This window comes from Aythya marila (genome assembly GCF_965140915.1).
Source record: "Aythya marila genome assembly, chromosome: 1".
Lineage (NCBI taxonomy): Eukaryota > Metazoa > Chordata > Aves > Anseriformes > Anatidae > Aythya > Aythya marila.
The window spans coordinates 91,991,154-92,005,212 of NC_139042.1; the positions used below are offsets into that span (position 1 = coordinate 91,991,154).

The following is a 14,059-nucleotide window of genomic DNA, read 5'->3' on the forward strand; positions in this document are numbered from 1 at the left end:
AGTCAGAACTGAAAATAGGAGCCAAGTCGGTGTGCACTCACTTCAGCTGGTAAGGAAGTAATACCTTGTTGGTAAGGCTGTCACAGAGGAGAATATGTATAGCTGTGCTGATTTACTATTCAGTGCAAGGACGAAGCAGAGCTGTATTACTATAGTGCATAACTTTACCTTGGAATGCATGAATTTCCATTTTAAAAGAACTCAAAATTGCAGCCAACTATCTGTAGAACCATCAGTACATCTCAATCTTGAATTGACACATGATGCTTTCTAAAACTTTGCAGGAGTATTTCTGAATTCATTCCACTGGCCAATTTTATTGTATTTATTTACATATGTCTCCAGTTTTTTTTCTCTGTGCAATTTTTGATTTGTTAAATCCACGTGTATGGGGAAACAGCACGTGTCCTGAACTACACGTACGTGGATGATTCTTCCTTGTCAGCAATGTGCTCATCAGTCATAAATATCTGATCTGGTAATGCACGTCATGTTTAATTTCTTGTAAAATCATATCCTCCAGCGAGAAGAGCCAATAGTGACTACTATCTTCACCCGTTGTTTCAGCAGCAGCAGCAGCACCATTTCAGAAGGTTCCTTGTCCTCCTCCATCTTCCTGCTGGGGGTTACTACCAAAAAGGTGTCAACTCAATTGCTCCGTTTCAACTGTCAATTAGATTTATGAGAATGGGTTGAATGGTGAGAGCTAACAAACCAGGTATGCCAACAAACGCTCTGGTAGCCGGTGTCTTAGTTTCAACATACACAAAGTGGGAAAGGGAAACGTGCTGCTTATCTCACCTCTATCTGCTGAGGCACAAACGACTACGTGGTGCTCCAGTGGCCATCGGGTTCAGCACTTCTCTTGTAGCTTTGCTTTTGGGGTTTGCTTTTCTAACTGGATTATTTTGACAGGACCAAAGACAAGTTATGTGCATTTGTACATCAGCAGAGCAGAAAGGTGATAACTCCTGGTGAAACGGTGGGCAGCGACTTCGCGGGTGAGCTGGAGCCCTGTGGAACAGTTTGCGTGAGTATGGTTGTCCCTTTGATCCCAGTACCTTAAAAATACTGAGAGCTCTGACAGCTGTCCCCACTGGCAAGAGAAGTTATCGATTCAGGTGTTCCTTTGGGATAGACTCATTGAGTTTTGAAGAAGGCTTGCAGAGGGCTATTTCCCTGAGCACTGCGCCGTCAGTGTGCTGGAGGTCATTGACTTGCTTCCAGCTGCCACAGTTTCCAAAGTTACTCTGTTAGTTAGGTCTGGAGGGAAAAAAAAAGAAAAAAAGAAAAAAGAAAAAAGAAAAAAAAGGTTTCTGCTCTGGTTTTAGTGGCTACAAGGCAAAGTGGGAGAAAGGCAGCGCACAGCGATCAAGCCAATCTCCCTGCCCCTCAGTTTTTCACAGAAAACCCTGTAGTCTGCCAGGTTTAGGCCTGCTGTGCTTCTGCCAGCGCCTGACTTACTTCAAACGTTGCCACCTATGCAGCTGAATTCTGGCTGTATTTCAGACCATTCATTCTCCCTTTCTTCCTGGAGCTGTCTGGGATTCCAGCCAGGAGAAAGGAGGGAGGAGGCAGCTGCTGCCATTGCAGCCCGGTGCACCAGCATGCCTCCTGGGCCTGAGGGCCACGGGAAGAGCCAGGGGAGGAGCGACTGCGCTCCCCTTCCTGCCCATCCCTCTTTCCCCTTGAGAGCTAAGGCCATTTTTGTTGAAGAGAAAGTTGATAAAGCCGCACAGATCAGAACAATTGTGCATCTTCCATCGCTTCCTCGTCCTCCTTTCTCTTTAGTGAACATGGAAGATGCCTCCGCTCTTCTTGTGTTGGTGGAGAAAAAAAATGTTGTGCAGCTGCAGGAGGAAGAAACTTGACAAAGGGACTCTGAGGCAGGACTTGAAAACCTGATTTCTGGACAATGCACAAATGGAAAGTGAGCAGACTGCCTTACAGACTTTAACACTGCCTTCAATATCACATTAATTGTTGCTGGGCTGTGGATGGGCAAGGCAAATTCCAAAATCTAAGCCAGGCCAAAATCTGACCAAGTAGTAGCCTCATTAATGCCTGGACCAGTCTTTTTGTGCTGGAGGGGTTTGACTCATGATTTTTGACCCTTTCACGTGACCACGTTGACCACAACAGAGACCTTTAATTGCCCTCCTTGCTTATGTTGCACGGAGGCGAGCCTTTGGTCTTTAGCCAGCTCTGTGAGTCTCAAACACACACACGGTGGCAACTTCAACACTTTTTGAAAAGACCATCTTCAGCAAAGGGGCACAGATCTGTAGGTGAAGGGAGAGCGATGGTTGACGTCCTTCCTGTAGGGCTAGGAGATGACTTGAGTGAGGTTTCTGACACTCTCCCACTCCACCCAAGCTACGTTATAAAGTTTGGATGGGTGACTTGTCAGATGAGTGAAAACCGGGTCATTTGGGCTTGGAAGGTCGTACAAGTCACAAGTGTAGAGCCATAGGGGTCTGTCTGTCCTAGTAACTGTCCCATCGTAACATTTTGTTTATCAGTGATTTCGAGGAGAAAAGGAGCGTGCCCTCACCAGGTTTGTGGATGACATCAAACCAGGGCAGTGCGCCTGGTGCGGTAGAGGGGTAAGACTGTCCTCCACAGGCACCTGGATGGGGTGGAGGGGATGGGCCAGCAGAAACCACCTGAAAATTGAACAAGGACAGACTCAAAGTCCTGCTCTTAGGTGGAGCAAGCCCCTGACAGGGCACAGAGTGCCTGGCTGGGGAATGGCTCTGCAGGAAAGGCCCTGGGGGTGGCAGAGGGCAACAAGCTGGACATGAGGCCACAGCACGCCCCAGCAGCACAGAGGTCCACCTGCATGCTCAGCAGTATGCATGGGGACAGCCAGCTGACTGGGGGAAGTGACTACTCCCCTCTACTCAGCACTGAAGAGGAGATACTGCCTACTGTTTTGGGCCCCTGATATGGAAAAGTCATCAATAAATAGGAGTTATTGGGGTGGATGCTCGGAGACAGTAAGGAGCTGGAGCCAAGGCAAGGGATGACTGGGGAACCTAGCAGCTGCCTCCTTGTGCCTGCAGGCAGAAAAGAAGCCATGATCTTTACTGAGGTCATCAACTTAAAGGGGAGGTTCCAGCTGGGTGCAGGGAAAACATTTTACCTGTGAGGACAGCCAGGCGCTGCACCGACTGCAGGCCCTGTCCTTGGAGGCTTTCAAGACCCAGCTGTTCAAAGCTCAAGCAACCTGGGCTGATCTCTGGACTAACCGTGCTTTGGGCAGTAGCCTGGACTGCAGACCTCCTCAGGTCCCTTCCAACCTGAGTAATTTTGTCGTTCTGATGGCCAGCCAAAATCCTCGTTGCTGCCACTTTGACCTTTTTCACTTTCCTCCTGTTCTGAAGGAACTTGAAAAATGGTTTATCCCCTTCCTTATTGCCCCTTAGCTAACTGGAGCCAGTTCTGCCCCTCTTCAGCTTTCTGTTCTTCAGTGCTTCCTCTTGAGTCCCGTTTCTCTCTCCAACTTCTTGTTGTGCACTTCACACCATGTCCCACGTTGGCCATATCTTTTCCGAAAGTCAGCACGGCAGATTGGACATGGTACCTCAACTAAGCGCACCAGCGCCGGGTGCCATGTGTCCTGCAGACTATATTCCTGTTTGCGTAACCCTGTATGGTGTTTGCTTTTTGCACAACAGTGGGGCATTGTTGACTTGCATTGAGTTTGCATGACTATAATCATACATTCCATTCTACACAATTGCAGTCCAGATAGTGGTTGCTCCAGCAGCTCATTGCTCCTGCCTAGCTGTAAAATTTTGCATGTGTCCTTATTGGCCAAGGTCCTATTTTACTTTGCCACCTCATTTCTCCAATCTGTCAAAGATTGTTCTGAAGTATGATTGTCCTCCAAATTGTTTACAGCCTCTCCCACTCAGTTAAAATAAAATCTGGAGTGGCTCCTCTTTGGCTGCTTTTTCCTCCCTCTATATAAAAAATATTTCCTTGAGCTCATGGGATTACCTAGTGCACTCCCTTCCCAAAGAGGTTCTGAGTACCACCACTGCACAGTGCTTCTTTGGATCACTTCATTACTTATTCACAAAAAAAAACAAAAAACACCTTCCTCTACCTGATCTTCCTCCATTAGGAATTCTACCACAACAGCATTTGCCCTTTGGTCATTGATTGCAGATGTGCAGCTGGTGTCTTTCTCCTGTACCTTTCAGTCTTCAGTAAGTGTATTCATCGCTGGTATGAGAAACAAGAATTTTTGCCATTTCTAAGCAAGTTGTTTAATGTTTCGGTCAGCATCACATCACTGCTGTGTAGATCAAGCAATAATCTTGATTATACACCAACCCTTTCTGCAACTCCTTTTTCCGTATGTGAAAAGCATTGGCAGATGCTCCTGAATCTCAGGAAATGGTTTAAGTGGCCCCACTTATGACAATGGCAGCGAATTGCTGGTTTATGGGAGTTATTACAAGGCTGGTTTGAAGATTAATCTAAGTGCCCCACTGATTGGGCTTGGTCATACTGTCTAATTAGGATGCAGTAGGGTCAGGAAAGCTTTATATATCCATTTCCAGCCACCGTGACCGATTTTAATGCTACTCATAGCAACGGCAAGACAAAACTCCCATTTTCTTTGAGTATTGCAAGCTTACCTTCACCTTGTTGCTGCCACGGGGAAGGAGATCAGCTGTTGAGCACAGAGCTGTGGTGCCATTACAGATGGCATTCCCGTTAGCACCACACATTATGTTCAGATAGCTTCCAACATGCCTACTGCTGTTGCTTGGTCTTACAAGTCTTCTCTGAGGTATCTCTCTCGCAGTTTGAAGGAGCTGGCAAACCCATCTGTGCTGCCACTTTCGTATCTCAACGCCCGTCTGCCTGAACATGCAGCGGCTGCTGCAAGTCTGGCACTTGAGACAGAAGAGCTGACTCAGTGCCTCTTCCCTTGATCCTTCCTAAAAGGCATAAGGAAAAAAAGGTGTGGTTTATCCCTCCTTGGGCTCGGTGGGTACGCCTTCAGTTTTCAAAGATTTGCACCCATTTTCTGGAAGTTGTAGCCATGTTTCAGGCCCAAAGATTCATGTTTTGTTTTGTTTTTTTTTTTTTTTCCTTCTGCTGTGCTTTTGATGCTCTGCATTCCAGCTGTGCCATTCTGTAATTTAGCAGCATCAGAGGCAAGCCGGGGGCTGCTCCCACGTGCTTTTCCAATAGGTGTTTTCCCAGTGGTGCTAATGGATACCTGTGCAAACCAAACCTTACATGCATGCTTCAGACGTAAATAGCTAGGTGAACAGTGGTTTAAAGTAAATAATTGCCCTGTTTAACAACTGTATTTTCTAGTAAGCCTTTCTTCAGGAAAAGGAGGATAACAACGTAGAATTCAACGTGGGTTTTACATCCATTTCGGTCCTGATGGAGGCAGGGGGGAAAGCAATGTATTCATGCTTCCCTGTGGGTTTTTTCTTGTGACCTGAGTGTGCATTTTAGCCTATGCAGTAGAACAGATGCCTCAGCCTTGCTGTTTATTTGTTTTACTCACCTTTCTCTTGATTTGTTTGGAGTTTCAGTGTTTTCCCTTATTCTTTTTGTTTGTTTGGGGGTTTGTTTGTTTGGGGGTGTTTTGGGGTGTGTTTTTTTCACCCCATGTTCTACTCATGGTCCATTTCCTTGCCAGGGCGGCCTCTCCGTAACCCCAAGGCTGCCCGTTCAGCCTCAGACCGGTCGCACCCAGCCGCACACCGCCTTTTTCCACCCTAACCGAGCCACCCTGCCCCTTACCCTCCATTTTCACGCAGCACCCCACACCCCGCAGCACGCCTGTTGGCACAGCATCCGCCTGCGGAGGCGTAGAGCCACCTCCTTCGATCGCGGGGACCACGTGCGAGGCACGGGGGCGAACCACGCAGTTAAGACAAACCCTCATTAATCACCATTTCTCTTTATTTACATTTTCACACCGACCCCACAAAGCCACCTCCCTCCCCCCCCACCCCCTCCTCCCTCTCGCTCCCTCTTCGCGGGGCCGCCCGACATCTTGAGCGGGCAGCCCCCCGCCGCCCGCCCATTGGCTGCCCGCCTGGCGCCGACGCCCACTCTTCGGCCAATCGCCGCGCGCCGTTCCGCCCCCTCCCTCGCCGGGTGGGCGTGGCCTCAGGGGGCCCCGGGGCTCTTCTTAACCCCGCGCCCGCGCTCCCGCCACCCGCGCTCCCGCCACCAGCCGCGCTCCCGCCACCGCCATCCGCGCTCCCGCCAAGCCCGGTAAGGGGGAGCCCTTTAGGGTCTAGGGGGGGCTGCTGGGGACTGCTCTGTGCTGTTTTGCACCTTTTAAAAAATATATTTTTATTATTTTTTTTTAATTTATTTTTTTCCATTATTATTTTTTTTTATTTTATTTTTTTGGTGGAGAAAATCGGTGGTTTGGGTGCGACCCCGGGTTTTTTTTTTTTTAAAAAAAAAAGGATAAAAACGAAAACCTTCTTTTTTTTTAAGGTGTCGGGGTGCCTGCGGGTAAAGGAGGGGGCTGGTGGGGATGCTCCAGGCAGCCTCGGCTGGGCTGGAGGAGGAGGAGGAGGAGGAGGGGGGGGGGAGGGGGGGGGGGATGAAGGAAAGGGAGGAAGAGGAGGAGGAGGATTTGGGGGATGAAGGAGGATGTGGGAGGCTGGGCTCTGCCATTCCTCCTCGCCCCGTTCTCCTTCTTAGCCCCCACAGACTCCCCGAGGGTCTCCCAGTGCAGCTCCTCCATCCTCTCCCAATTTTTGGGGCAAAGCCTGGGTTTGGCTGAGAGCCCCTTGGGGAGCCGTGCCCCTAATGCTGGGTGTAGGACCGGCAGGTGAGGGGCTCCTCGCCTGTCCCCTGCCTGCCCTCCTGATCCCAAAGCCTTTGACCATGGAGCGTGTTGGCACCGCCAGCCCAGCGCGGTGTTTGCCCATCAAACAAGCCCCTCTGATAAGCCCAGACGTGAGCTCCGTGTGCCGGACAGCTCGTGCTGCAGGCAGCAGGAGAAACTTGGGGTGCGGAGATGGGCGAAGCCTGGGCGTTGGGTGCCAGAGGAGGAAAACACATCCCATGCAGCCAAGACCTGCTCAGGACCTGGTGTTTTTTTTGGGATCGCTGTTAGCAAAGTAAGGCTCAGGTGCTGCGTTAGGGAGAGCATTTATTTGGGCACGTCATCCTTCCCGAGGCTGGTTGGCAGCTCGTTGCTGTCCCGTCACAACCCTCTGGTTGCTTTCTGGAAGCCCGAGCAGCAATTTTTTTTAAAAATCTGTATGTGGTGGCAAGGGTTGCAGGGGCACGTGTCCCGGAGCACAGCTCAGGTACATCATTAATCTGGCGCTGGCAGCCTTAGCAGGCTGCCGGGGAGGTTTGGATGGGCTGGCCCCTGGCTCTTGGCAGGTGCCTGCTGTCTGCCCGTGAGATGCGTAGGAGCGAGGAGGATTGGGGGATGCCTGCCAAAAGCTCTGCTGGTGGAGCCAGAGTGGGTGGCACCTGGTCTTTCCCACAAAACATGCCTTGGCCGAAGCAGTGGCTTCCTGCCCAGGCAGCAGGGATCGGCGTTTCTCTGCCAGTCCTTATCAGAAGTCCTGTGCTAACAAAAGATAACAATGACTCTAGGAGGACACGTAATCCTAGGAAGGGAAGCTGTGACTGCCCCATTATAAATCCTGAGCAGGTTTTTGAGACCGAGCTCTGGTTCCCTCTTTGTATTGCGCTGGGCAAGCTGATTAATTTCTGCGGCTCTACCTGTGCCTGTGCAGAGGTGGGTGACATCCCCTGCCCGCACTCGGCTGTAGTGGTGGCCCCTCCGTGCTCCCTGGCTGCAGAGAGGGAACTGGAAGCAGGGGAGGAAACGATGAAAGTCTGTGACCGCAGCAGGTAGAAATGCAGATGAGGCATTCACTCTGCAGCCTTTCCTCTAGAGCTATTTTGCTCCTTGGGTCTTCTGAATGAAGATGCACGTCTTATCAGGTGAGTCCAGGCAGGGTTGGGGAGAACTGAAAAAACAAGGAAACGTCAGAGAGCACACCATCTACAGGGCTGCACACGCAGTTTTCCTTCTGTGTGGGGAGGGGAGGCTGGACGCTTCCGTGTTTTCACTGTTTTTAATCACAGCAGCTGCGGGTGCTGCTCTGCTGTTGAGGTTGTAATGTCTTTGCAATGTTAGAGAGTCAGGGGCATGAATGACCTGCATCTTTCGTTTTGGGATGCTGTGTATGTGGCAGTCCAGCAGGTCCCTTGGTGTCTCCTGACACACAATAGATGGCTGGCTGCTACTGAGGAAGTATCAAAGATGGGAGGGGGGAAAAACAAAACAAAAATGACCAAAAAATTGCCCAAGAAAGCCCCAAACAAATCAAAAAACAGCTGGCTGATGGTCTCCTGAGCCACTTACAGCTGTGGCGTTCCCAAAGACTTCCCAAAGCTGCTACATTTGGTAACCCGTGAGGATCCCAAAGCTCTCTGAGACCCTGCGATGGCACAGAGCGAGCAGAACAACAGGTTTTTGGTGGTTTGCTCATTCACGGCCCTGCTCAGCGTCAAAGCCTGCCGTTCGCAGGCCGCAGCGTAATGGAGTCCCCTATCTCATCTCCCGCTGAGCAGGCAGCCCTCGGGGCATCTCCCTGTGATCCTCCTCGTAAACCTGCCTTTTAGACGGCTTAATTTCGGCTTGAGACCCGACCCAGGTTAATTATGTTCTCGCACACATGATACTCCCTCTGCATGTCTGCGTTAGTGCTGCCATCACGTACTGCGTACAGCCTTAGGAGCTGGAGCTCCTGACTGATCTGCGGAGCAAGTTCAGCCCGGGTTGTCTGGGGATTAATTTCACTCGCTGGCCTTCAGTCCTGCTCTGTAAACTCCTTACTCAGGAGTTGAGAAATAGCTTAGATCTTGGATTCCCCGTGGAGATTGATGCAGAGGTGTGGCCTTGGCCATGAGGCTTTCTCATCTCCTATCTCTGCTGCCTCCCAGGCTCCTCCGAGGCTCGGCTTTGAGTGACTGTGTGTAAATTGGCTCTGATTTTTACCGCCTCGTGTCCTCTGCAGGTATAATGGTGGAAGTTAGTCAGGCTTTTCTAGTCAGGCCCTGCCCACACCCTCAGCTAGTCATGGGAGCGCTCACTTCTCCGGCAAACCGAGGCTCAGGCTGGCAGAGCGGGGAAGGTAGGGCTCATTGGTAGCGCTGCAGGAGCTCGAAGATCTGAGGTCTTCCTGTGGGTTTTGGACACAACCAGGCACACTGGGCTCCTGACCTGTTTCATATGTACAGCAACAAGCCATTGCTGCTGCTCCTACGTCTTCACTGAGCTCTGTGGTAAGAATTCCCTCTAAAATTCCCAAATTTGTCCTGGGATGTTGTCCTTCTTCAGGATCTAAGGTACCAGATTGACCGTAGCTGGGACTGATTCTCTGCTAGCATGTGGGTAGAATTTGGCTTCCTAAATGCATATGTGCCTACCTATATACTTCGAGGTGAGTGGGTGTGGGGTTATTTAAAGTCGTGCCTAATAAAGCATTTTGAATGGATTTGTTAAACAGGAGCTTTTCATTCCAATGAGTGATGTGCTTAAGATTGGTATTTGGTGACAGGATTTTGCTGGCAGTGCTTATCGTTATTTTTTTTTTCCTCTCTCGCCTCATTTTTGTTCCAAGGTCTAGCCCCATGACTGAAGCTTTGATGAAACATCAAAGCATTGCCGTTCCTCTAAAAGATGTGTGAGAATATTGCTTCTTAGTTGAAGGCACTAAATACAGCTTTTCCTTAGCTTCTGCTGTTTCTGGCTCAAGAGGTGATGGATGTTGCTGCTGGTGGATTTTATTTCAGCTTATTGCCTTATAATAGAGGAAATGAAATGGCGTTGTCTTGCCCAGTTTTGAGGGAGTCCTCCAAAAAGCGGCTTCTGAAGGCAGCCAGGTTCAATTCCTTCCTGCAGGCAGTACAAACAAGTACTTACTTACTTCAGACCTTTGCAATTTTTTACTGCCACAAAATTTCTCTCCCTTTCTCCACCAGTTTGGACCCTCTTGCAGGAAACTGAGGTTTGGTGATTTAAAGTCTGCTTTTCACCCCCTCCTATTTTTTGAGAACCTAGAAGCAGAATAAAAAAATCCTGCTTCTGGTCTGTAAGCCCTTACTGCTTTCTTCTTCTGTATTGAAATGGTTTGATCCTTTGGCAGCACGGTATCCTTATTAGATGAGGTTAGTAAATACTGTCTGTCATCAGTGTTGAGCCAAGGCAGCCAATGTCCACGTCCAGTATTGCATCAGCTGTTGGAAGGAGCTTGTACGGGTGGCTTGGAGGAAAACTTGAAACTTCCCCAATACTTTTGCTTTAGGAAAAAAAATAAAGTGATATTCTGAACTATGAACAAGGCACCTTCTAGAAGTAGAAGTGAAGGCTGGGCCTTGCTTTGGAGCTAGAAGTAAACTCTTCTCTCTGCTAGCAAAGACGGGTGGTGTTGAATTGCCTGTGTTTATGCTATAGCAGCGCTTTTGGACTGGTGCCTCGCGGTCTAGCCCTCGTCAGTAGTCGAGTACAGGATGCAGCCTGTGTTGGCTCTTGGGCACGTATTAACCCAAATAAAGCAAAAAGTATCATTTTGGTGACGTGGAAGTTTTTCCATCCAGAAGGTGAATTATTTCAAGCCTTTGTCTTGAAAGCTGGCACTTCCAGAGTCTGCTCTCCTAAAGGGGAGCAGTTTAAGTGCCATAGGCATTTTCTTCGAATCAGCACATGAGAAAGGAATAGGTGCGTATCAAGCAGTGGTGCATGTCAACTTGCAGGATCAAATGCTAAAGTTCACTGATCCTGTAATTCAGCTGGTTTCCAGTCTGCCAGCAGACCATTGGTGCTACCTGATCTAAGCTGTATCTGTTCTGCACCCATTTGGCGTAACTGTGGGGATGAGAACCTTTCCAGGCCTAGCACAGTTCAGTAATGGAAAGAAAACGTGAATCCTGCTGTAAAACAGTGATGAGAAAAACAAATATGAGAGAGAAAATGCGTTTCCTAAGACTCCAGCCAGATTTTTGCCTTTAGGAGAAACGAAGCTGGCTGGAATGGGAGAAATGAACTTACTGCTTCCATTTGGTATTCGCTAACTTCTGAAACACAAAAAGCCTGCTGGGCATCCTTGTGGTTGGAGTGTTTGTGTGCACTACGTCCAGCATCGTTGCAGCTACATGTAAAGCACCGGTTTGGTGTTGGGAGGAACTGGTGAGTTTGGTCTCCTCAAGGGTGGAGAGAACCCTGCGAATGTTCCTCTTCAGAGCCTTGGCCTAAAATGTTTGAAGGGTCTTCTGTTGATGGCCTCGTGCAGCCCTTTTGCCCTTGATGTCTCTAGAAGCATATCTGCTGTGGGCTGAAGTATTTTCTTTTAGTTTTTGTGGCTGTCAAGTTTAAGGAAGCACAGACAGTCCAACAGTGTCAGATGACACTAAGCTGACTTTCTGTGTGACACCTCTGCTGCATGACTTTTTTTTTTTTATCCTGCCTTTACAAATCATCTTTGCTTTTTTTTGTGGCTTTTTTCCCCATAAAAGTGGGGTGACTGTGTTCTCTCTAGGATAAACTGTTTCCTGATGTTTGTTCGTTTACCTTGCATGATCTGCAGCTTTGAAGAAGATTCCGGTCCTGTGACCCACTGCACTCTTTCTGCCGAAGAAAGTCCTGTCTGCTGTGCCTTTGCCGAAGGAAATGGAGAAACTGATGGCAGAGAGACCTATTCCAATGTCTAAGGTATACACTGGTCTTTGGGGAATACTATTTGCCTTTTTCTCACCAGAATTTGGGAAAGCTCTATCTGCTTTCAGAGGGATTTCTAGATCTCTTGGGGCAGAGGGAAGTGAGGGGGTTGGAATTCTCTTGAGGCAGGTGCTGTCGAAACCAGTGAGCTTCTTGAAAGAGTTTTCAAGATCATAAGAAGCTGCAGAGTCTGTTGGCACCACTTGCTAATTAGCCACTGAGTAGTCTTACTCTGTTTCTCTGCTTGGAAAGGAGAAGCTTTATCTCCAAGGGCTATCTTTTTGTGTGGGAGGGGTGTCTCCCACAGCACGTGGTCTAGATATTCGTGGAGGCTTGTTGCAGTAAGCATGTGCTTCAGTGAGTTTAAGTTATCTTGTCACTAGGGGTGCTGTCTTGAGCTTTGTGCTTGGCATAGCCGTTCAAGATTCACATTTTGATAAGTATTTGGCAAAGGAAAATTATATTAAAATGCTTTCCATCTTCACAATAATATGGAGACATCAGCTGAGCATTAAAATACCCATTCGTTGTGTGACCTTTTTCCCACAAGGGAATAACAAGACCGGGACACTTAAGGATAGGATTCATCTCACCATGTTCTTTCCACTAATACCAGAGTCTTAGGCAGGGAGACAGGATCCCCTGCAGCCAGCAGCAGAACCTGTTCTTGGATGTTAAAGGCTAATTGTTGTCGCTGCTGCCCCTTTTGGCTTGTAGACCATGCTGTTCTCCTGAAAAACACCCCCAGGGTAGTTTCAGTTTGGGTAGGCTCCCCTCAGAAAAGCAGCAAGCTGACACACTGGAGAAGAAATAAATATCTGATGAAGGGATGGAGCCAAAATAAGGACTCTTTTTGATAGTCTCAAGAGATACTCTGGTCTCATCACAGCAGGGCATATGATTTACAGCAGTCTCTTATCTTTTTCTTTCTAAGGATGAAATGCCTTCACTTCCTACCCAGCTCAAGCCAGACACAAACTCATGCCCTCATGCTCCTGGCAAGTTCTTCCTCTCTGGAGGGACAGACCAAGAGGACTGTAAGGCTAACGATAAGGAAAGGAAGTGGATCCGTCCTGATACGCCTAGCAAATGCACGTGGAAGCTCGGGAAACCCATCTCTGCCTCCCCCCATCGTCATATCACTCTGTAAGTATTGCTCTTCTTTGCTTGCTGGTTTTCAGCACCAGACTTACCCTGGTTCATTTCAGAGCCGTGGGGGTTAAACAAAAGGTGACTGGTTTAAACCGATGCTGCTTTGCATGTAGATGTGCTGGTGCTTCTTAAATTTCAGTGAATAAACAAAACTGAGAACCCAGATTAAGCATACAGGGGGTATTGCACAAAAGAAGTTACATGAAACTGCATGGACTGGAACTATTTTAAATAACCCAGCAAACTGCTCCCTGACTAGATGAGTGATTGCACTGGTAATGCTGGCTGCGTATAGCACAGCAGACTGTGAGCACACCATTCTTGCCTCAGCACTCAGCTGGATGTCTGATTAACCCTTGAGTTCTGGATCAGGGACTTGTTTTACAAATTTCTAACAGACCTTTTGATTTAAGAGAATGTCCAAGTCTGCTAGGAAAGGGAGAAAGCTGGGTAGAATAAAGCATCAGAAGTGCTGTGTGTTGCTACTGTGTGACCTGCCCGTGGTCTCTTCTGATTTTGTCTGTGTGCCAGGCCAGAGCCTCCAAACATCCTGCCGAACATCCTGAATAAAGTTGGCAATACCCCTTTGGTGCGAATCAACAAGATTGGGAAGCACTTTGGGCTGAAGTGTGAACTCTGTGAGTACTACTGCAGGCAGGAGGCAGAAACGAGAAATGCTGGGGAGTTCTGGCTAGTAGTGTTGCGGGACCCGAGCCTAAGAGGAGTGCAGGAACCCTTTAGAAAACAGAAAGAAGCCATCATTTTATGGAAAGGCTGACTGTTTGGGGGGGGAGTTTCTGGCTTCTGTGGCCAGCGTCAAGTACCAAACGTGCTGTGCTGTGACCCATAACAGTGGAAATGCAGTGCAGTGAATCCTCATCCGCTGTAAGGAGGGAGGTGAATTGGGCCAGACGTGTTAAGAGTTGCTCTTGGAGGTGCGATAGGATCAGCAGCCTGTCGGCAGATGGCTGCTGTTCAAGAATTCTGCCTGGTTTGTCTGTTTCCAGTGGTAAAATGCGAGTACTTCAACGCGGGGGGCAGCGTGAAGGACCGCATCAGCCTGAGGATGGTGGAGGATGCTGAGAAAGCTGGGATCTTGAAGCCTGGAGACACCATCATAGAGCCAACCTCTGGAAACACAGGTAGGGGGTGGGAAGACCC

The 14,059-nt window shown here is 48.8% G+C and overlaps 1 protein-coding gene across 2 annotated transcripts in view; it reads left to right on the top strand.

The window, feature by feature from the left end:
* Positions 1–620: 620 nt before the first annotated feature.
* The window catches only part of LOC309878009 (cystathionine beta-synthase-like), a 32,811-nt gene continuing 19,372 nt past the window's right edge, over positions 621–14,059 (top strand). Inside the window, exons 1-5 of one of the 2 annotated variants that reach the window (XM_082760071.1) lie at positions 621–1,030; positions 11,616–11,740; positions 12,681–12,892; positions 13,430–13,536; positions 13,906–14,040. In XM_082760071.1, the coding sequence (XP_082616197.1) occupies positions 11,699–11,740; positions 12,681–12,892; positions 13,430–13,536; positions 13,906–14,040 (496 nt within the window). In that variant the 5' untranslated portion in view covers positions 621–1,030; positions 11,616–11,698. The remainder of the gene's footprint in view (positions 1,031–11,615; positions 11,741–12,680; positions 12,893–13,429; positions 13,537–13,905; positions 14,041–14,059) is intronic. The other variant, XM_082760072.1, reaches the window with a different exon arrangement.